The sequence below is a fragment of the Hippoglossus hippoglossus genome, chromosome 12 (assembly GCF_009819705.1).
Source record: "Hippoglossus hippoglossus isolate fHipHip1 chromosome 12, fHipHip1.pri, whole genome shotgun sequence".
Taxonomy (NCBI): Eukaryota; Metazoa; Chordata; class Actinopteri; order Pleuronectiformes; family Pleuronectidae; genus Hippoglossus; species Hippoglossus hippoglossus.
This window is the reverse complement of record NC_047162.1, coordinates 10,660,184-10,682,316: the sequence shown is the minus strand read 5'-3', so window position 1 is coordinate 10,682,316 and position 22,133 is coordinate 10,660,184. Positions and strand designations below refer to the sequence as shown.

General features: G+C 40.9%; 3 protein-coding genes across 7 annotated transcripts in view; 2 read left to right on the top strand and 1 right to left on the bottom strand.

The window, feature by feature from the left end:
- The first annotated feature begins 359 nt into the window (after window positions 1-359).
- Window positions 360-4,218, top strand: hspa5 (heat shock protein 5). The gene is made up of 9 exons (XM_034602033.1): window positions 360-527; window positions 1,052-1,204; window positions 1,313-1,544; window positions 1,649-1,786; window positions 1,884-1,996; window positions 2,093-2,483; window positions 2,588-2,825; window positions 2,915-3,082; window positions 3,200-4,218. The coding sequence occupies exons 2-9, from the start codon at window positions 1,089-1,091 to the stop codon at window positions 3,766-3,768; spliced, it is 1,965 nt and encodes a 654-aa protein (XP_034457924.1). The 5' UTR covers window positions 360-527; window positions 1,052-1,088; the 3' UTR covers window positions 3,769-4,218.
- rabepk (Rab9 effector protein with kelch motifs) lies at window positions 3,967-7,452 on the bottom strand. 2 transcript variants are annotated; one of them, XM_034602034.1, is made up of 8 exons: window positions 7,107-7,452; window positions 6,689-6,743; window positions 6,449-6,603; window positions 5,977-6,132; window positions 5,520-5,684; window positions 5,119-5,268; window positions 4,821-4,970; window positions 3,967-4,674 (listed from the first exon to the last, which is right to left on the bottom strand). In XM_034602034.1, the coding sequence occupies exons 2-8, from the start codon at window positions 6,739-6,741 to the stop codon at window positions 4,463-4,465; spliced, it is 1,041 nt and encodes a 346-aa protein (XP_034457925.1). In that variant the 5' UTR covers window positions 6,742-6,743; window positions 7,107-7,452; the 3' UTR covers window positions 3,967-4,462. The 2 variants fall into 2 exon arrangements, with proteins under 2 accessions (XP_034457925.1, XP_034457926.1); XM_034602035.1 differs by lacking the exon at window positions 7,107-7,452 and adding an exon at window positions 6,882-7,061.
- Window positions 7,453-7,588: 136 nt separating this feature from the next.
- Window positions 7,589-22,133, top strand: part of rgs3a (regulator of G protein signaling 3a) — a 146,432-nt gene continuing 131,887 nt past the window's right edge. For 2 of the 4 annotated variants that reach the window (XM_034601882.1, XM_034601881.1), the window contains exons 1-2: window positions 7,595-7,807; window positions 13,962-14,075. In XM_034601882.1, coding sequence (XP_034457773.1) covers window positions 7,783-7,807; window positions 13,962-14,075 — 139 coding nt within the window. In that variant the 5' untranslated portion in view covers window positions 7,595-7,782. Of the gene's footprint in view, window positions 7,808-13,961; window positions 14,081-22,133 lie in introns of all 4 variants that reach the window. The other 2 variants (XM_034601884.1, XM_034601883.1) reach the window with 2 other exon arrangements.

Genomic DNA, 22,133 nt, shown 5'->3' with positions numbered 1-22,133 from the left:
CATCATCAGTACTCCTGAAACCAACACAGGTTGAAACAACAGCAGAGTGAGACTGCCTGTCTGCCTCTTACATGTGAGGGTCATTATTCTAAAAAGAGAAAAGAAAGCAGCAGTAACTTCTGATGTATGAAGTGTGGACATGCAGCCATGCCCTGGTCGGTTGAATGGCGTGTCGCTGCACCATCAGACTTCCTGGAGCTGGCCGACAGACAGCCAATCAGCGTCGGCGGCGGTGGTGCAAAAGCGGTGACGTCGACGCGACCTGCCGGGCACCGAATCAGCGGCGGCCAGCGTACCGGGAGGCACCAATAAGCGCGTTCCAACGAGCAGCCGCTCGGCCAATCGCGCGGCTCCACGACGGGGAAGAAGTGACTGCTTATAAATGGAGAGAGCGCCTCTCATCGAAAATCACTTCACAGAGAAAAGAGTACAGAACACACAGAGAGGAGAAGATACGCTTTGCAACGAGAGAACACACGTAGAGGCAGCGTCAAGGCCGAGGATTCGCTGATAATACTCCGGTTCAAGTACGTATACTCCTGTTGTGAATGTGACTACGCGGAGATGTAATATTTCATAATGTCTACAAGGCGAACACCATCAGGGCAGCTAAGCTAACATTGGAGGAGAGTGGTGTGTTTAACGACGTGTTTCGTGTATTTTGTAAATCCGGATGTACAGTTACTGTGACTGCAATGTGCCATTCGTCACAATAACATACTTTAAACAATACTCGGCTGTAATATTTACACTCGCATGCCGGCTGGACACTGTAACGTGGTTAGCTAGCTACCGGCGGATGGAGGAAAAACGTGCTAACGATGGACGGAAGCAGTGGGTGCTCCATTCAGCTAACTCATTTTCTTCCAACGCTTATTGTTTGACGTTTTGCGGGGATTCATTAGCCGAGGTCCCGGCCATCATGGGTCTGAAGCCCGGTGAATGACACGGAGCATTAGCATAAGCTGTCGGCGGGCGTGAACTTGGGAGGCAGACAGAACCACGTCACGTTAGCATGGCCACGTTTTTACATTGTTCTACCTCTCCTCAGGTTTTCTCTGGAGATCCGAGCTTAAAAAGAAGCGGAGATGAAGCTGCTGTGGGTCGTAATGCTGGTGGCCGGCACTGCGTTTGCCGATGACGACGACAAGAAGGAGAACGTGGGGACTGTGGTTGGAATCGACCTGGGCACGACCTACTCATGGTGAGGAAAAGAGTGATCAAGGCCTGATTGCTATATCCTTTTAGAAATTAATGTAATAATGCATGTTTGAAATGAAATAACCCTAATCTATAAAATGTTTTCCTTCAGTGTTGGAGTGTTCAAGAATGGTCGTGTGGAGATCATTGCCAACGACCAGGGTAACCGCATCACCCCATCATACGTTGCCTTCACCAGCGAGGGCGAGCGCCTTATCGGTGATGCCGCTAAGAACCAGCTGACCTCTAACCCTGAGAACACGGTTTTCGATGCCAAGAGACTGATTGGACGCACTTGGGGGGACTCCACTGTGCAGTCGGACATCAAATACTTTCCCTTCAAGGTCAGTCTCTGCTCATAATAGTTGTGGTTGTGTGGTCAAAAGATCATCATGTAATGGTTAAGTGACGTACTTGGATATTAATCATGATGGTTTTCTATCTTTAGGTCACTGAGAAGAAGAGCAAGCCCCATATCCAGGTTGACATTGGTGGTGGCACGATGAAGTCATTTGCTCCTGAGGAGATCTCTGCCATGGTGCTGACTAAGATGAAGGAGACTGCTGAGGCTTACCTGGGCAAGAAGGTATGAAAAATGCTTAAGAAAATGCATCAAAGAATATTCAAGTCCTAAATAAACAGTGTATATTTGAGTCTAATTTTCTCCTATTTTTCGCCCTCAGGTCACACACGCTGTGGTCACTGTCCCTGCTTACTTCAATGATGCCCAGCGTCAGGCTACTAAGGATGCTGGAACCATCGCTGGTCTGATCGTCATGAGAATCATCAATGAGCCGTAAGTGTCTAATGAAAATGATTTTTTTCTTTAATGGGGTGAACGTGTTTTCCCCTCTTGCCTATATTAAAAGACAACCTTTACTATTTCTTTTAGAACTGCCGCTGCCATTGCTTATGGTCTGGACAAGAGGGATGGCGAGAAGAACATTCTTGTGTTTGATCTGGGTGGTGGCACCTTTGATGTCTCCCTCCTGACCATCGACAATGGCGTATTTGAAGTGGTGGCCACCAATGGTGACACTCACCTGGGAGGTGAAGACTTCGACCAGCGTGTCATGGAGCACTTCATCAAGCTGTACAAGAAGAAAACTGGCAAAGATGTGCGCAAAGACCACCGTGCTGTGCAGAAGCTGCGTCGTGAGGTTGAAAAGGCAAAGAGGGGGCTGTCCGCCCAGCACCAGGCCCGCATTGAGATCGAGTCCTTCTTTGAGGGAGAAGACTTCTCTGAGACTCTGACCCGTGCCAAGTTCGAAGAGCTGAACATGGTAAGTCATTGTGTAACAGTTCAATTATATAAACACAGACTACCACAGCTTAAAACTGTTAATATTTTTGGTAAGCTTATTAACCATGTCTTCTATTCTTCCAGGACCTGTTCCGTTCCACCATGAAGCCTGTACAGAAGGTGCTGGAAGATTCTGACCTGAAGAAACCTGACATTGATGAGATTGTCCTGGTTGGAGGCTCCACCCGTATCCCCAAAATTCAGCAGCTGGTGAAGGAGTTCTTCAATGGCAAGGAGCCATCTAGGGGCATCAACCCTGATGAGGCTGTGGCATTTGGAGCCGCTGTGCAGGCTGGAGTGCTCTCTGGAGAGGAGGACACTGGTAAGTCATTACCCTCATAATAGTATCTCTCACGCTGAGCCAGGCGTTCAATTTTTATCCAGTTTATTAAATGTTGTTCTCTCTTGCAGGTGATGTGGTTCTTCTGGATGTGTGCCCACTGACTCTTGGTATTGAGACAGTTGGAGGAGTCATGACCAAACTGATCCCCAGGAACACTGTGGTGCCCACCAAGAAATCTCAGATCTTCTCTACAGCCTCTGATAACCAGCCCACTGTCACCATTAAGGTTTATGAAGGTAAGAATTGGACATTACACTGTAAAAAAAACAAAACATGACATGTTTGTATTTTCCTTATATGCAGAAAGAAAAATTAAACACTACCCAAGCTTAATTATTATTAACTCTCTTCAGGTGAGCGTCCTCTGACAAAAGACAACCATCTGCTGGGAACCTTCGACCTGACAGGAATCCCTCCTGCCCCTCGTGGCGTACCACAGATTGAAGTCACTTTTGAAATCGATGTCAATGGCATTCTGCGAGTCACCGCTGAAGACAAGGGCACAGGCAACAAGAACAAGATCACAATCACCAACGACCAGAACCGCCTGACACCTGATGACATTGAGCGCATGGTGAATGACGCAGAGCGCTTTGCAGATGAGGACAAGAAGCTGAAAGAGAGGATCGACTCCCGCAACGAGCTGGAGAGCTACGCCTACTCTCTGAAGAACCAGATCGGCGACAAGGAGAAGCTTGGCGGCAAGCTGTCCGATGAAGACAAGGAAATCATCGAGAAGGCAGTAGAGGAGAAGATTGAGTGGATGGAGTCGCACCAAGACGCTGAGCTGGAAGACTTCCAGGCCAAGAAGAAGGAGCTGGAAGAAGTGGTGCAGCCCATTATCAGCAAGCTTTATGGCAGTGCGGGCGGCCCCCCACCTGAGGGCGCTGAGAGCGAGCAAGAGGAGAGGGATGAGTTGTAGGCAGGTTTTGAAGTCATCTAAGTCATCTCTTCTGTCGCCCCTTGCCTCTCTGGTAGTGGCATCTAGATGTACATATTGGACTGATGGGACTCAAATAGTGAGTGGAAAGGTCGGGAAGGGGTGGCGATAACAAACAACCATACTGAATCTAAAGAAAGACTTTTAAAATGGTTTCAGTGTGCGAGAGGTGTTCTCTTCGCTGGGAGGCGGAGATATTCATCAGCCCAATATGAGGCTTGCTGCTGCTGTTCTCAGGCAGTCCGAATAGGGTTCTCTTGTGGGGAGGGGCTTAGCGGGGTGGGTGGGCAGGTATTTGTGGGTCCCTTGAGTAGAGTGTCTGTGGGATCAAGGGCTCATAATGTTCACAGGCAATTATAAAAAGTTATTTATTGAATCTGGTCATTGTACTTCGGGAAAGACATTGAAATAAATGTTTGATATATAAAATAATTTGTCTCATGCATTCATTTATGATTTTAGGGTACAACACTTAGCATAAATACTGACAGACATTGATCACTGGCTGAAATGAATAAAAATCCAGCTTTATACCACAGAACTCTATAGTCAGTATTTGCTAAACAATGTTCATATCAATATGTATTTAAGGTTTAGAAACATCTTGACCATTTGTAAGGTTTTCAATAATGGAGTCAAAACACTATTACAATTTGAGTGAATTAATATTACATCATCATGTCACAACAGTCACAATACAGTCATTATGTATGACACCTGTTGTGTCCATCCCTCCAAATACAAAGGCCAGGTGTATCGTCTCTGAGGCAGCAGGGCTGTCGACCTGCTCTTCTTCATGCACCTTCCAGGGCAACAAACACATGGAGTGGTCCAAGCGATTTGGTGGCATATCTCCTTTGAATTTCATTAGGAACCATCTACTTTTTTCTGCAAGCAGACAATATTATTTCACTATGTGCAAATATTTTTTACATTTTTGTTGAGAACTACACAGCTTCACTTATATAGGAAATCTCAGATATAAGCAGGTGTAAAATATATACTGAAGACAATATCTGTTAAAGGCAGGATACCTATGTTGAATCTGTACATGGAGTTGCTGGCACCATCCTTATTCATCCCTCCAAAGATGTAGATGTTCTTTCCCAGCACCACTGCTGAGTGGGATGCCATTCCAGGTGGGATATCTCCTTTGTTCTGCACTTTCTCCCACTTCATACTCCCTTAAAAAGAAAAGCACATTTTTAACTATTCCAGTTCAAAGTTTTGACAGCATTTTCACCCTGCACTGTGATCATCATCTGAGATAACTGCAAGGCAGCTTGAAACTTAAATCCTCTGAAAATAATTGACTGAGGAGTTCAGGCTTACCTGTGTCGAGAGAGTACATGTCATTGTGGAATTTTTCTCCAGCCATGCCTCCGTGAATGTAGATCTTCGAACCCACTGCGACAATAATGTGGCCGTGTCTGGCTGGTGGGTGTCTGCCTTGTGTTTCTGGTTGGGACCAGGTGAAAGACACTAGAACACATTCACATTAAAGTAAAAAATTAATTAAGTTATTTTTTCTGGTATGAAAAAGAAAAGTTTATTCTATAAAAAAATTCCTGATTGATTTGTCTTGTCCGAATCTTATTTTAATTAAAAATGATTAAAAACTACTTGTACCAAATGAGTTTGGTAGAATCTTTTGGCCAAAACGCTCAGTTTGTCTTTTCTTTTTCCCTCAAAGATGTCAATTTCTTTTAAATTCTCTTAAATTCAACACAAACCTGTATCGAAGACATGAAGTTTTTGGTCTGACACAGGGGAAGCTCCTGCTTCACCTCCAGAGAAGACATACAATGTGTCCCCAAGGCAGGCTGAGTTGGTGTGGTATGTCCTTGGGCTAGGGGGCGTCCCGTTAACTGACACGTCCTTCCAGTGAGCGCTACTGTCTGGACAAGAATAGAAATGACAGAATGGATTGTTCTCGATTTACAGAAAGCAATGGCCCCACATGGTAGAATCAACTTGTTTGACGATTCCACAGAAACAGTATTTTCTACAGCACAGTTAAAAACCAAACAGACTTATGCATCATTCGGCAAAGTCTGCAGGTTTTCACTGCAACAAAACACGACAGCAGATGATTTCATATCCTCAGCAATTCCAAAGAATAGAGCCCAGATTATTTGTGAAATCTATCTGATCATAAACATAACCAGGTAAACACAAGTTGGGATTTACCTGTGAGCTGTAAGTTCTGGATACAACTGCGATTGCCACTCTGCTGTGCACCCCCAAACACCCACAGGCTCTGTGGGCAGCTCTCTGGCACAAAGCTGCAGTGTTCATATCGTGCCTCCAAACCCTCCCACTCCGGAATGTCCCATTCATGATTATCTGGTGAGAGTCAGACACAACAAAATTATAAAGAAATTGCATCTGATGTTACTAACAAATTCAGCAATGAAACACTATAAATGGACCTCCTCTCCTTACACCTCCTCTAAATTACAGTCAGCGATGATTGTAAATTCATGAAAGAATATACAGTGTCTTAGCCAAGGTCAAATTTGTTGTTTTAACACTAATGTTAATGTGGAGCAAGTTAGCATGAGCATGAATGAAAGTTACCTGCAGTCAAACTAATGCAACTTAATTTAAAAACTGTATTTATCTATAACACCACATGGACACATTTTCATATATATATTACCTAGATTTATGAAATGTGAATGTGAGAAACTTCCACTGGGGTTGGCTCCCCCAACAATCAGGATTCTTCCTCTGTCTCTGTCTCCAGATGAAGTAAATGTGCAGGTGTGACCCACACCGACCCCTGGAGCACCCCCCCTGGGTATCAAAGAATACCTGTGGACAACGACAACATTTGAGCAAAAGCAATTTTACATTTCATAAGATCACAAGTTGCACCAATTAATCTTGATTCACTTACCACATGCCTTGTTTGGGTTTATCCAGTGGCTCGAGCACTGGGAGGAACTCCATAGCTGTCAAAGACATATGAAGTAACTGTTTTTCCTTCTATTTTCAATGATCAATGCATTATCATTTTTCAGTGGAGATTCTGTGCAGAAAGAAACAACTGATTCATCTCTAACCTTTGTCAAAATGATAGTTAGTTTTACTGTCTAAAGACTTTAAGAAGATGGGATGCACAGAAGCCCTGACGTGAAATTAAGCTCCAGTCGAAGCAACCCAAATATTGATTATTATAGTTTTACTGTCTCAGTGCGTGTAAGTCGTCAGTCTTGTGTTTCAAATGCAGGTTAATATAACGCCACTGAACATTTAACACACCACCAGCTACTACAAGCTAACACTAGCATGGCAGGAGCTTCCTCCACACTAACCTGCGATTCCGGGTTCAAAGCGTAGAGACTAATCATCCGTCATTGAACAGAAATCGATATCAGTGAGCTCCGATCTCTATTTAATGGCTGTGGTTGTTATAAATAGCAACACGTGAAACAGTAAACTTCTCTCGTCTCCCAGCCACAACACAGCGCTACGTAAAAAAAGCTACGGCAAGTGGTGGGTCGACAACGTGCGTAAACGTAGTTGCCATGGTTGCCTTGCGCAGTACGCTCATCCTATCCGCCCGCAGTTTAACGTGACAATGAGCGGCCACAAAAGCTCTATTATAATATTCATACAACATTAATGTGAATATACCGCGTGGTTTTAATATTTAGTTCAGTTTTTTAAGACACTCGAGCAATGTCTTTACTTCCTGTTTGGCCTGAAAACGCCCTCCTCCTCCTCTTCTTCTTCTTCTTCTTCTTCTTCTTCTTCACTCCTATAAAAAGGTAGCTAAAGTGACCACAGCGCCACCCTGTTGTATTTTTGCACTGATGATTGGCGTCACAGAGTTTGTTCATTAAAAAAAGCGAAACTTTGCAAAAAGGACATTTAGGAAATCATTATTGTTTTGAAGACGCTCTCAGGAGACCATTCACCTTCAGCTGGAGCAGACGTGGCCTCTCCTGCTTGCTGAGCTTTGTGACCTTTCATCACCAGGCAACAGGCATGTGGACCAAGATGGCAGCCACAGGTAGATTGAGAAAATGTGTTGTGTTGCATGAAGCGTGAAAAATGCTTCAGAGCAACTTCAGTGGGATTGAACTTATTGTAAAATACACAGGATACATTTATGATATCAATCCTTTCATTTCAGTCTATAGTGAATATGATATGTCCTCCTTTGCTGCGTCATTGTTTGGCTGAACCTGCTGCAACAAGTTCAGAAAAACTATCATTACTGTGGAGAAGAGTGGATATTGTTATGTTTGTCTTCCACACAGCTCAAGTTTCAAGTTTTATTCAAGTTTCAAGTTTCAATTTTGTCATGGACAAGTGAACACAGGGTCAACGGTACACTGAAATGGAGTTGGACAAGAAGTAACAGGTCAGCTCAGCAGTGCAGTAGTTAAATTAAAATAAAAGCAAGGTAGAAAGAGCTTACTATAAAAAAAGTCAAATACAAAACTATAACTATATACATTCATACAGTCACTGTATGGAGTGTGTGTGAATATTTATTGCACATGTGTATATGTATAGTTATTACACTGTGCATATCAGTTGTTTCACATTTTTCCATCTGGGAATGTCTTTTCAAAAACAGTGAGTATTTGTCTGGCAGGTGCTGAGCAAAGTCTGTGATTCTCATCACTCAAAAGTACCAGCAACTTATCTTATTGTATGACGGATAATAATTCTTTTACTTTTCCATTATCCAGACATGTGTGGAAAACCAGAGCTTAACATTACCACCCACTTGTTGCTATTTGTTAAGTTGCCGTTATATTTGATCAGGCCAAAATGTTACCCCTGGTAGGCCAATAAAACTAGTAAAATAATCATGATAATAATAATCCTTTTTATAGTGTTCTAAACAATATACACAGGGTAAAAATCGGAAAAAAGCAAGTGATGCCAAAATAACTACGTATACAAAAAGCATCTTAATAATCGCACATTAAAAACAGTTCTGAAGAGGTTATGAAAGGAAAATACTTAAGTTTCAGACTGATTCCCCAGCTGCCCAAATTATCAAATACAAATTCAAGTATTAATACTTTAGATGAAATACTGTTTGAAGTTTGATATAGTGTAAATGCAAGCAATGTGAGAGTAGTGAAACAGCATTCAAGATGAAACACTTTAGTCCACATATATTTTAAAGTATATTTACCTTCAACAATCATACAGGACTGCGGCTGATGTGGTGGAGGAGCGACATCTTGTGGTTCTATGTATAATTTTCATGAACTTTGCCTTAAGCAAAATAAAAATAAAACTGATAAATATTTTTAGATTTATGATACATGTTAAATTTTTCTGTGTTGTGCTTACATTAGGAAGACAGTTTGTGCAAGTTGTTACATAATATTAATTTGCCATGCGTTTTCACTGTCATTAGGTTGCACTTCAAAGTGTGGCCAATAGGCTGCGCCATTGTATCTTTTGTGAAAATGTCAAATTGTATGTACTTCATTTTCCTGTTTGGGAGTTTTAAAAAAATATTATGTGTCTTAATTCATATATATTGCATGAACAAAGGATAGAGCTTTTGTCATAAGGTTAATGCAACATGTATTCTCTAAAAAACGGCACACATGTATTTGACTTGCCTTCACTGAGGATTCTTTAAGCCTAAAGGGCCTGAAAAGGAAAAGGTAAGCGAGGACAGGGAGATAGAACAAGAGCAGTGATGTGCCCAGAATCAGATTAATTTAAGAACGAGGGACGATAAAGATTTAAGTCACAGTCAGCAGTGTTGCAGACACGGTACAATTAGAAGTCAAGTTATCAAATTCTGAATTAATCTGTAGACATTGGCCTAACTGCTTTTTATTTCTAACATGGGAGGACATGTATTTTCTAAGAGGGGGAAAAAAATGCCTCTTCTTCTTGGAACATATAGAATGCGGAAAAAGCCAATTTGCCTTTCTGAGATTGGAGCGGTTTCAAAACAATTTGTACTAGTACTTCTTGTACCCACTGAAGCACATTGTATTGATGGCTGTGTTCATGTCAAAAACAACAACATCCTGTATAAAAAGTGGAGTGAAAAATGTAGTCCAATAAGAAGTCCAGTATTTAAATGTAATGCTGCAAAAATACAGATTTGCAGAAAGGTAAGTTTTCCAGACAATAAATACCAAGTATCTCAAAACTGTACTTAAATACAGTAACTGAGTAAAACTTCACACAGACACTGCTATCCTGAAGTGTCAGTAGCTCAAACTGACACTTCAAATAAACCAAGAGAAGACTGCAACAAGCCATTAACCCAAAAGAAATGTTAGGCTTTGTTATATTCTAGACTTACTAGACACAGTGATTTACAGCACCACTGTGCAGCTGTCTGCAGGCCTGAGCCCTTCTGGAGCTTCATAACAATGTGTCATCCTGAACTGGATAACGGTTTCACAGGGTTGCTTTGAGGGAGGGTCCCATTTAGCAGCCCAGAGTAGTTTGACTTGAATAACAGTTAAAAAATAAGAAGTCAGTGTCCATTTGTAAAAGTGGTCAGTTTGCAACTAAGGATTATTTCATTTATTGACTTTTATTAATAATTTAGCCAATATAATATCATAAAATTGTGCAAAAGAATCCTGTCAACAAGAAACCCAAGGTGATGTCCTAAAATTTAATTATTTTGCCCAACAACTGTCCAGAACTCCCAAATCTTTAATTTACAATGGCGTAAAGCAAAAGAAACTTTTAATTTGAGAATATTCATGCAGTGAAGATTTTTCCTGATGAATTAATTATTGACTATGACATTTAACATGTTATTTCAGCCCTTTTATTATTTATTGCAAAGTCGGCTTCTTCTGAAACTTTGATTAGCCTTTATTTTTCCTTTTCCATAACAATACACCCTGATCCTTGAGGTGTATTTCATAGAATACAATGTGCCACTCACTGTATGGATTTAGCAGCCGTGCCCTCCATTCACTTTGCTCATGTGTCCCCTGTGGCAATCTGGACATCTCTCCACATATCCCTCTCTCTTCTCTCTCCACAGTGATGGAGATCACCTCCAGCCAGAACCACATAGTCTTGCCCCAATCTTCCGACGCAAATTGAAAATTCATCTGTTTGAAGAGCACGTTCCCTCTCGCCTACATATCTCCTCCATCTTAATTACGTCTCCCTTGCCTCTCCCCTGCCTTTCCAGTTTCACCTGATATTGCACCTTCCTCACACTGCTCTGCCTTCGCACTAACTGTAACTTGCAATTCCTTATCATGCCTCAACCTATTGGGGACACAGGAATATTTGTGCTTTCTATCGTCGAAGCGTTGTGGTTTCGAGCCACAACTGGCTGTTTGTGATAGTGACCGAGGGGCCCAAAAAATTCTGCTAACTGCTTCCCTCACATTACAATTTTTTTTGCATTTTTACATTCTATACTATACATAGACTGTATATAAAGATGGACAATGTAGGGGCTCCCCAAAATATACAACAAAGGGTCTCCATAGCCTCCTAAATCCTCTTGATTGCCACCTGGTGGCAGGTTGCAGTATAGGTCACCTCCTCTAGGTTAGTAGATGGGACATGTGCCAAATAAAAAAGTCAAAGGACACATCAAATCCATTTCTCTCAAAAATAGTTTTTCTGTCATTTCAGAAAGTTCTTATCAGACTGATGTATGTGTAAGTGTTCATTTTTCTAGTAAGTTCGGTTTAATTACTTATTTGAAATTATAAAAACAGGTGAAATGTCATTGACAGCAGAGACTGACTCATGATTGGTCAAGCATGTGTGTATCGGCGGGACCTTGCAAACGTGACTCCACACCCTGATCGCTACTGCACAGACTTTGTGGATAGTGGGAGGAACTGGAGACCTGCCGTCCATCTTTATATACAGTCTATGGTCAAAATACCCACTATTTGATTTGTAAAATATGTAGAGCTGTAATGATAAGTTGATTTATTGATCAGTCAATCGTCAAATGTATCAACTACTTTGATAACTTTGATTGATTGGGTCACTTTTTCAAGCAAAAATACCAAATACCTCTGGGTCCCTAAATGTGGGACAATGCAACCTTCTCCTGTTCTACTCTATAGTAACATTTTGGGATTTTGCACCATTGGTCAAAAATATAACTGCTATAGTTAAAGACAAGTCAACAATTCAAACATTCTGCTCTGACCAAGCCGTGCCACCTTAGCATTATCTGCCCAGTTTCCCCTTCAGGGAAGCAGCGTATGAGTTTCAGGGAAATCCTTTGTTTTCCCTTCACTTGTAACTGATAAGGACTAAATGAATCAGGGGATTTTCTGTGGAAAGATAGAATGAGAGGAAAAAGGCCTGTGATTATCACTTTTCAAAATCCTGAGGAAGGGACTAGAGGCAGGAGAGAGAGATAACTGGAAATATACTTTTTGTCAGCCCAGAATAGTATCATTGAGCGCATGCTATTGTGAGAATGCTGCGTGTACAATACTTGCTGATTCTGAATTTGGACACTATGTGTTGTAGGTGGAAGGCTGCTATTCAATTACCAGCCTTTTCCCCCCACTTTAATCTCCCTTTTTTAAATACAGCTTGATTTGGGAGCCTTCTTAGTGTGCGGCAGTTTAGTAATCAGGATTAATATAGAAAGTTCATCTCTGGGTTAGTGGTACACTGCCACAGGGCGACATGTCAAAACAATGTGCTGTAACGATTGCCATTGTGTCACATTTAACCCAGAGGTGTGTTAAGTCATGCTGCAAAGTAATCTAGATTACTGACACGCAACCACAACACTGGCTTACTCCCATTGTTTGTACTGATGATTCAATCTGGGTTTAAAAACATGTTTATTTTGTCTTTTTAAATCATTGTTGTTTGCTCTTAAAGCAGATCTGGACTGCGTTTGTTTATGTTGTTAATTTAACACTCGCAGGGTATTACTTCTGAAGTCTCTGTATATTTGTTGAATTTACTGCAAATTCATTTGGGCGCTGCCAAGTGCAGTTGTAAATTCGTACGGTGAATGTTGCCCATGTGTGTCTTTGCCCCCCCCACCTCAAATGCAAAGCCATTTTTTACCAGTAGCTTGTTAGCAACAAGCCACAGACTGTATATAAAGATGGATGACGCGTCTCTACTTCCACTCACTATCCAGAAAAGAAGCCAAATTATCCCGGATATGAATGCTGCCATCTTGAGGATTTCAGAGCCAGAGTCTGTGCAGTAGCGATCGTGGGTATTGAGGCGCGGTTCCTGCCAATGTACGCACTCTAACAATTGTGAGTCACTATCAGCTGTAAATCAAGATGTTTCGCCCCATTTTTATAGCATTTAACAACTTAGTAAAATGAAACTTGATTAAAAAAATTTACTTTGTCTTTGGGAAAGATATATGGCTTTTAGTTTGGCCCCTGTCCCATCTGCTAACACGGAGGAGGTTGGATTTATGACCTATATTGCAGTCAGCCACCAGGTGGTGATCAAGTTATCACAATTTAGGGAGCAGTCTTGTCATCCACCTTTTTTTACACTCAATGCAACCAGCAAATTTAATGAGTTTAATCAAATATTTAGCTAAACCATGTACTACAGGCTCTTTGTAGTACTGTTGCAGATTAATTTAATGATGTTTTTTTCTACTCCGTGGATAAAGGACTTAACTAAATTGACAAATTTTGCTATTGTCGTATGTTCTTAACATGGTACATTTGATCCAAATTTAGGGCAGATAATTATAAAATTCTGGCCAGAGGATACACCAATTAGATGAGAAAGCCGTGGAGCGATGGTATCAATGATACAAAATGTTGAAAAGAACTTAATTGTGGACTTTGTTGCTTGCTGTGTACATGCACATTCAGTCTGTTCATACTTCTTTTGTGCAGATTGAAATGGGGGGAATTCCAGCAGTTATTGTGATCCAGGCTTGACCGGTGGAGCCGAAAGGATTCTCGAAAAACAAAATAGTTGAACCCTTTAATTGCCAGCCGTGGTAACAGGTCACATCCTGCCACTGGTTGGAGCATGAAGAGAAAGTCGGGGGGGGGGGAGTTTAACATAAATTCATTGGCATTTCTAAAAAAATACATGTTTTTATATTTTTTAAAATCTCTTTATGCTGCCTATCTTTGTCTTTAACTGAATGCAAATACATGCACACACACACACCAGCAGACACGCACATACACACAGGCATCATGTTTCGTTCCTTCTCTTCTTTGTAGCCCCTGGAACCATCTCTGCAGCAGCTCCCTCCAAGATGACCTGCCTCAAAGTTTACCTACGGAAGACCCCTGCCAACTCCCCGCAGACATCGTCCTTCCTCCTCAGTACCCACGGTGAGGTAATATCCTTGTAGACCTTAGTTTTCAGACCGAATCCGCTTAGACTTAAGTTTAAGACTCTTAATATCTGATAATTTTAATTAACTTTCCCTTGCATCTATAATAGCATCAACTAAAAGACTTCGCTGTGTGCCAGTCCATCTGTATTTCTTTGTCTTTTTTTATTTATCATGGTCACAGTACAGGAATGCGTTGTATAAAGCATTGTGTCATGTAGGTCTGACAGACACTCGATCCTGCGGCGTGTCCAGTATGAGGAGGATATTACTCGCAGCAGGTCCTTTGGTCTGGTAATGACACTGCCTCTCCCTATCTGGTGACACCCTGAATCATTTATGTGGAGTGTTAGGGAGTCAGGAGGGTTAGGGTGCACCTGTACTTGTTACCGTTTTAAAACCACAACCAAAGATATCTCTACGTTTCTTTCATGTTGGTTATTGCCTCCACAAAGGAGGTTATATTTTCATTGCCGATTGTTAGTTAGCAGCAGTATTGACACAAAACTTCTGAATAGATTACCACTAAAACCCTGGTGGAAGAATTCGTATGGATCAGGGAAGAACTTACATTTTGGTGCAGACTCCAGATACGTGGGGCAGAAGCCAGGATTTCTTTTTACTTTCTTTTTCACATTGACATATCCCTAATTTCCCAGGGTTCTCATGGGTCTTGTGGTGCAGCTTGATTGGATTTAAGGGGGCTGTTTGGGCTTTGGTGGAGATATGCTCCCTACTGCGTGACATTCCAGTTCTTTTGTGTGGGATAGTCCTCAATTTCAATAACATTTTTCTATAGAGCAAAATCACACCATGCTGAACATTATCTCAAGGCACTTACTTAATTTTAAGACCTCACAATATTGTAGAGAAAGTCCAACATTACCCACAATGTAGCACAATGTCAACTGCCTTTACAGCTGGTCTTGCCTTTTTGAAGCAGTGGTCCCTTCTGTATCGGCCTAGCTCTGTGCTTCAGCTTTAATTCTCTTCCCAGCTTCAAAACATCATTGTTTCCTGAAGATAATTTAAGTGTCATCGTTACATGCATGCCATACATTCTGACTATCACTTTGTTTGAAATAGAAAACCTTAGACCACCCTTTCCACGCATATTGGCACTAGAGTTGTACAGCATGCCTGACCTCAACTGTCTTTAAATGTTATATTTAGTTCTTGGAGACTAGTCAAAATAAGGGATCACAAGCTTTCCTCCGTGGACCATTCAGAATGATTTGTGGTATTTCTCTGAGGTCCCATTTCCAACGTGTCTCGCTCAGCCTGTCTGCCATCAGGCGTGCCGGCTGAAACTGTAAAGTTAATAGTGAGATGATTGGATTTCCAATAATATGTGACGTTGCTGTGCATGACCCTCCCACATGAGCACGCAACGAGTTCATTCTGACAGTGTGCCCTTTCAGAACTGGGTCAAACTTTGCCACGAGCCTGACTTCTTCCAGAAAGCGTCTATTGTTAAGCAGAGTGTGTCTGTGGTCTCCCTGAGGGAAAGAGTTTTCTATTGCCGAAGAATGAGTTACAGCAGCCAACCTGGTCACGGCCAAATGCTGCGACTTCCATTTAAAGCTTATCTAAAGTAAAGTCTTCCCGTCCAAATCAAACTCAAGTGTTTTTCCAAGACACTAATTTGTGTGGGGTAAAGAATTTATATGTAATTTTTAATTACACTTCACATGTTGCAGCCTAAGACTTCACTTACAACATCTTCCTTTTTGACCCATTCATCTTTTTAGATTGTTTAAGAGAATTAATTCAAACAAAACTAAAGACTTTAATCAAACATATTAGCTTGGACTGATAGAATAGGAACGAGGGAATTGACAATAATATTGAAAGAATAAAGACAATTGTACTTTTTAATTGATATGAATTAGAGATAAACCTTATCCCATAAATTACTTTGCTTCTTGACTAATGTTGTATTTATGAGGAAAAACAATGTTTTCCTGAACAAAACTAGGTCTTAATGAATTGATTTACATTAGTTTGACTGATATGGTAAGATTTCTGTTATGATAAATATACGTTTAAAAAAAAAAGCAATTATTCTGTAGATTTCATGATCAAACCCTCATGACAATGAAATGTAATTTGAGTCTACAGTTTAACCATAAACCTTATTTTAAATAAAAGTAAATCAAAAGTAAGTCTGCTCATATTGCCAGATTTCTTTTTTTTTTTATCAGTCAACCGATAAATCAGTCCGGCTCTAATTTGCAGTGAGGAACAGAGATGCTCTGTGGATCAATAGCTCCAGACTTAACATCTTAAGAGGCAGAATGTGTTTCAGGATTTGATGTTATTCCAATTTAATGGGGGAAAACTGAAAAACCTAAATGACAGGTTGGCAGTTCTAGTTCTTGAGTAACGCCAAAAAAACAAATGGCGAGTGCGGTTTTTCCAATTAAGGGTTTGTGAGATGGAAGTTTGTGCTTTTTTATTTCCACAGAGTTTTTCAGAGAGGGATTGTGCTTTAAACAGTCACAAGAAAACAGATTTTGAAGGCTGATTTTTCTTTACCCGCACCTCTCTGACAAAAATAATGTGTCTTGCCAATTTATTTTTCGACATTGCCGTATTTACAAACTCCCAAATTATTCTGCTTGTTGACTTAGCCATACATAAACATCACTGCTTCAAGTACTGCATGTATAAGCATATTCTTTGGAAAATACACAGACACACGTATATGTGCGTTTAGTATTATTTGTATTTTCGTTCATTTTCCCCCCCCATGCATTGAAGATTTATCTTTTCCCCTTCCTGAGAATGTGTAAGTCTGCCAATGATTGTGTGTAATTAAAAGTTTCATGTCATCATTGAGGCTTTTTTGAAATATGTATTCTTCCACATACTGAATTCCCTCAGACTTGTCTCTGAAGCCATCAAATAACACTCTACTGTCCTTTCTGTCAAGGGGTATTGGTATCTGACACAGAAGTGTCTCCCCCTGTGGATTTAATGTACACAATAAATTTTATCTGTACTCCCCTGATCCGATAATACAGCAAGAGCTCCATCCCACTGGTTTTGGCAGCCAACACAGAAGAAGATGTGGTTTGGCAAGTTGTATAACAAGCCTGTTAAAAGAAATTGAGCGAGGAATCGAGAGGACACCTCGTGTGTCTCTCATCAAGTCTGCTCTTTGTTCTCTCCGTTTGGATCAAATGGGATGAACTGGTGCCCGCCCCAGATGAAAACTTTAAATCCGTCACACATCAGTTTCCCAACTTCCTCAAGATGGCTCCCGTTCTTTCATTAAATGTTACAGACCACAGAATAACACAGGTTTCTTTGCTTGCTCCTTTTCTTGCCAGTAATGGCTTATTTCAGGCGTCGCATAAAGACCAACAATGTACCCCGGCCTGGCCTTATTGGATGCTGGGGGGGCACAAGCTTTCAAATGTAAATGTGACAAATAAGCAGCAAAAGCCTGTTAAAGCAGAGAGTGGGAGTTGGGAGGGTAATGAGGAAACGCACACAAAAACATATCCCTCAGCCTTAGGCTACATCCATACACCACGTTTTCATTTGAAAATGGCGTTTTTCAAACTAAAACGATGTGTGTCCAGATGAACGTTTTGGCTCGGTGAACGCATGCAAAATTTAACTGGTGTTACATTAATTCAGACTATTCATTCCATCTCTGAACAGATTGTCATTGTTATCACCCTGTGTTGTCATCAGCTTTGAATCAGGAGTAAAACCTCCGAGGTACAAGGCAGCATTGTGCACGACGTCTTGAGTGACAGTGACAGGGCCGCTGTGGCAATGACAAAGTAGGGCAACATTTCAAAAGTTTCACAGAACAAAAATAATTTCATTTTCTTATGTCTTAATGTGGACAACAGATATTCAAGTTTGTCCTTGATATATCAACGGTCCTGGATGTACAATATCTGCTGTGTGTTGTTTTTGCTTGTGCTGGTTTGTTTCCCCTCACATTATTCGCTACCTTGGTCACAGGATGTCAAATGAAACTATACAAAATCCGTGATAGATTAGTCCTGACTTGGCTGTACTCGTGCCCTGTTACTGGACAGGCAACAGCACTTTGTGGCCTAATTGAACTGGCACATGAACGAGGACAGGCTCAGCAGGGGCGAGGTCAGATAAAGAGTAAACTCCCTGTCAGTATCAGTGTTAGTCTCTCACATCTTTTTTTAATTGTGTGTGACGCCGAGCTTTTTATCTGCCTCTTTCTCTAAATCCCCTTTTTCCATATTCTAATAAAACATTACTTACTGTATCCTGCCAGCCTTGTATAACATCTGTCTTTTTTTAAATGCGCAATTTCATTACACAAATGCCTCACAGTTTATCAGGTGGAGGTGGAGATATGTTCAGCGAAACGGGGTTTAATGGCAGTTGAAGTCAGTGTCAATGAAATTAAGTCTGAAGTACACAGAGAGAGAGAGCGCTGCTGGGGGCAACACGATCAAAGACTAAATAGAGTAGAAAAATAGGTCTTGCATACAAAGAAGGGATGAAACAAAAAGATGACTCACCTGTTCAACAGAGATAACCCCGGGAAATGGCTGAATAGAAGCAACAATGAGGATATGCAATGAAGCAGTTACCTGAGGTGAAAGTCTTTGGCCAGTAACATGTCAGGGCATTGGAATGCATTCAATCAGGATGTTTTATGTTTTGTGCCATCCTGTCTGTTATTGGGATAAGATTGAACCTTGAGACATTCTCCATTCTTAAGAAGATAATAACAAATAATGGCATAACTTTAAGAGACACAGATAGTGACGGCATTTACCGGTGTCTTAGGATACCGGGGTAAATTTCCCCTGTGTTGGTTCTATCATTTCTGTCTCTATTTTCCATAATTACCTTGGTGATTTGGTGTCCAGCATCATCCAAAGTCTCCGAGACGAAGTTCATATATCGTTGAACTTAAGTCTTGTGCCAGTTCGTCTACTTTGCCGTCAGGGGCAACTGAATATTGGACTATTTATTAGCTGCCATTATTTTACTATCTTAAGTATTATCATGATATTTTGAAATGAATTATTGAGCAAGTTAATGCTAATGTCAATGTTGCACCCATTTGATATGGTCTTATATTCTTCTACACAAGCATAACCGTAATAAGTTTGGTCACTTTAATTATGATACAATGTTTTTATCTCTAAACCCAGACTTGTTATCAGCTCCTTCCCATTTGGTTTAATGCTGAGATGTTCCTATTTTACTTTTTTCCCCTTCGTTTTTTGGTTTGACTGTTCACCTGCACGTTGGACCAAGAATCTTCTTCGACATATCTGTGTTGCATTTAACTCGTCAGAAATTCAGCCATCTTTCATCAAACATCAATGTTCGATCAAGTTTTTTGCCTCAGCAAAGCATGAGACGTCATTGTTGTTCTAAGGAATTAACATTTTGTGACAAGTGCAAATCTGCCAATTAAAAAAAGAAAGTATTCACAGTATTGACCCACAGTGGAGACCAGTTATAACTGTAAATTGATAGCTGGGGTCACTGACTGTGCTTTTATATAATAAGTTAGATACACAAGCACTCAATGAAAGATTTAGTTTTTAATTCCCATGTAGCAAACGAAAGGTGTTAACTCTCTTTACAGCTTTGAGTATGTTAAACTCAAACACTAGTAAATTGAGTCTCTTTGTTCTTTGTCGTCAGAGCAATAAATATTTTCTTTAGCACTAAAGTCGAGTTCAGCCTTTTTATTCTTTCCTGTCTAGTTTTCTGTCATTCGGTGCAACCTGTGCCGCCTCTCCAAAGTGCTGAATACTTTTATTGTTGCGGGGACTCATTATTTTTTACTGCAGCTATAAAAAATCTCATTCTAGACCTTTTTATTATTCTACATTATTTTAATTATAGGTTCGCTCTCTCACTCTCCTTCTCTCCGTAAAGGTTGAAAGGTTGGCATCTCCCCAACACTGAGGGCTTGTTCCTTCATCTGGACAATTGTGGCATTTTCAAGTGTCTCCTGTTCGATTCACGTCATGCACACCAGCTCCAGGGCATCGCTGCTGCCCCTGGGTGCATCCAGTGCATTTTTTAAAACAGAGGATTAAGGGTGTTGCAGCGAGAGGGAAGTGCCCATTTACTTAAGGTCTTCAAGTAGCAGCTGAAAATCTTAAGTCAAGTCAATTATATTCACAGAATATACATTTGCCTGCGAAATGAGGATTTGTTGAACTGCAGGAACATTTGACAGTGTTTTGAAGTTCCCGTGACAGTTTAAATCTAATACTTGATGGAGATGTCTCTGATTCGAGTAGATCTGGTAGTGGCACATAAGTCCTAGTAATTTATTTAGAAGTAGAGCTCTTCAGAGTAAGAGTTTCTGGAACTTCAGCATCAGGAAACTGTCTCCTGAGGTATTTCTTTAGAGTCGGGCAGACATTGTCTGGATTAAGCCAGATTTTCTCCCTGAATGGAAGGAGTTGCCCCTGACTAGTTTTAGAATTGGGTGGAATTTTTGCCAGATTATGCACACTACTATATTGTATGCATGGTCCAAGTAATGCTGCCTGACATCTTGTTTCCATGCACATGTTCAGTGTGAGCGCCATGTTGTAGCCGCCTATTTGATCCATACAGCGTGAGCATAAAAGTTTGAGGTTCTTAACCTGCACATAGCCTGATTGAATTCACTTTAATTGTAAATGTCACATCTCTATATTCCATATCATCCACACAGAGCTTGATTTGATGTTAACTTTTCTTTTCCTTTGTTATAGACAATGCATTTACATCTAGAAATACATTTCACCCTTACATTGGCCTTCAATGTCCAGAGGATCACACTGAACCTCTTCGTGATCCTCTGACTTTTCCTGCAGCGTCACCTTGAATTTGACACTTTGTCTGAAAGTTGTCAAACACCTCACTGAAAAAAATGATTTTCATGACACTTGATGTTAATCTTACCTGGAGGATGGAGCCTTGAGACGTCGGTGATCCCTTGACTTTTCCTCCAGTGCCACTCAAAAACATTGGATGAATTTGTCACGTTATTTAGTACAGACATTACTATCTCCCTCAGGATAAATTGTAATAAATGTACCATAACTTATTCTCTTTTCTCCAATCATCCGTTCATAATTTCAATTTGTTCAATACTTTGGTTTTATGATCAAATACCACCACCAAGCTGTCAGCCTCAGCTCCACTGTGGGTTTAGTAGGAGCACGCTATATATAGATATGAGATAAACCCAGCAAACATTATAGATGCTATAATTCTACAGCATGTTAGTGTTATTGTGAGAATGTTAGAATGTTGAGATTAGCATTTAGCCCATAGCGCTGCTGTGCCAAGTATAGTCTCATAGAGCTGCTAGCATAGCAATTAAGCAGAAGAACATCTGTTCCCAGCCGTTAACCGTGCATGAGGTAGTGTGAGGTAGTGCATTAGTGTTTTCATCTGTGGATGCTCTGACCCACAGTGCTGTCTCGTCTGCCAGGCCCTATTAGTCCACTTCCACTCACAGTCTAACCTCAGCATCCAACATGTCCAGTCCATTTAATTCTATGTTCATTAACTGATGACATAAATCACAAGAGAAATTCAGTTAAAAAGTCGTTACCTACCTCTGAGCTGTTATTCCCTAATCAGTTGTGAGTGACAACGCCTGGGTCCTGCATACACACACGCAACGTATTTGTAGTGTTTACTCCTCCCTGGATGGGTGGGATGGAGGGGGGGGGGTTGTCAAACGGCTGTGACTGGCTGCGTGGCTATTCAATCAATCAAACTTGGTCAATGGTTTGTCATGTATGGGCGACTCTGTTTTGATTTATCAATGACCTTGTCGTTAAAAAGCGAAGAGGGGGTGAAGTCATGTTTCAGCAATGGCTCGGGGAGTCACAACATCCATAACCCCCATGGGATGCCCTTGCAAACATGAACACATTTTATCCATTTTAACAACGTAAGGTGGGAAAGAGTGTCACTCAGACTTCACACGAAGGGAATATCATTTTTAAATTACATCGATATCATTTTTATACCTGTCTATATATTTATATCAGTCTCTCTCTCGAAATCTGTACAC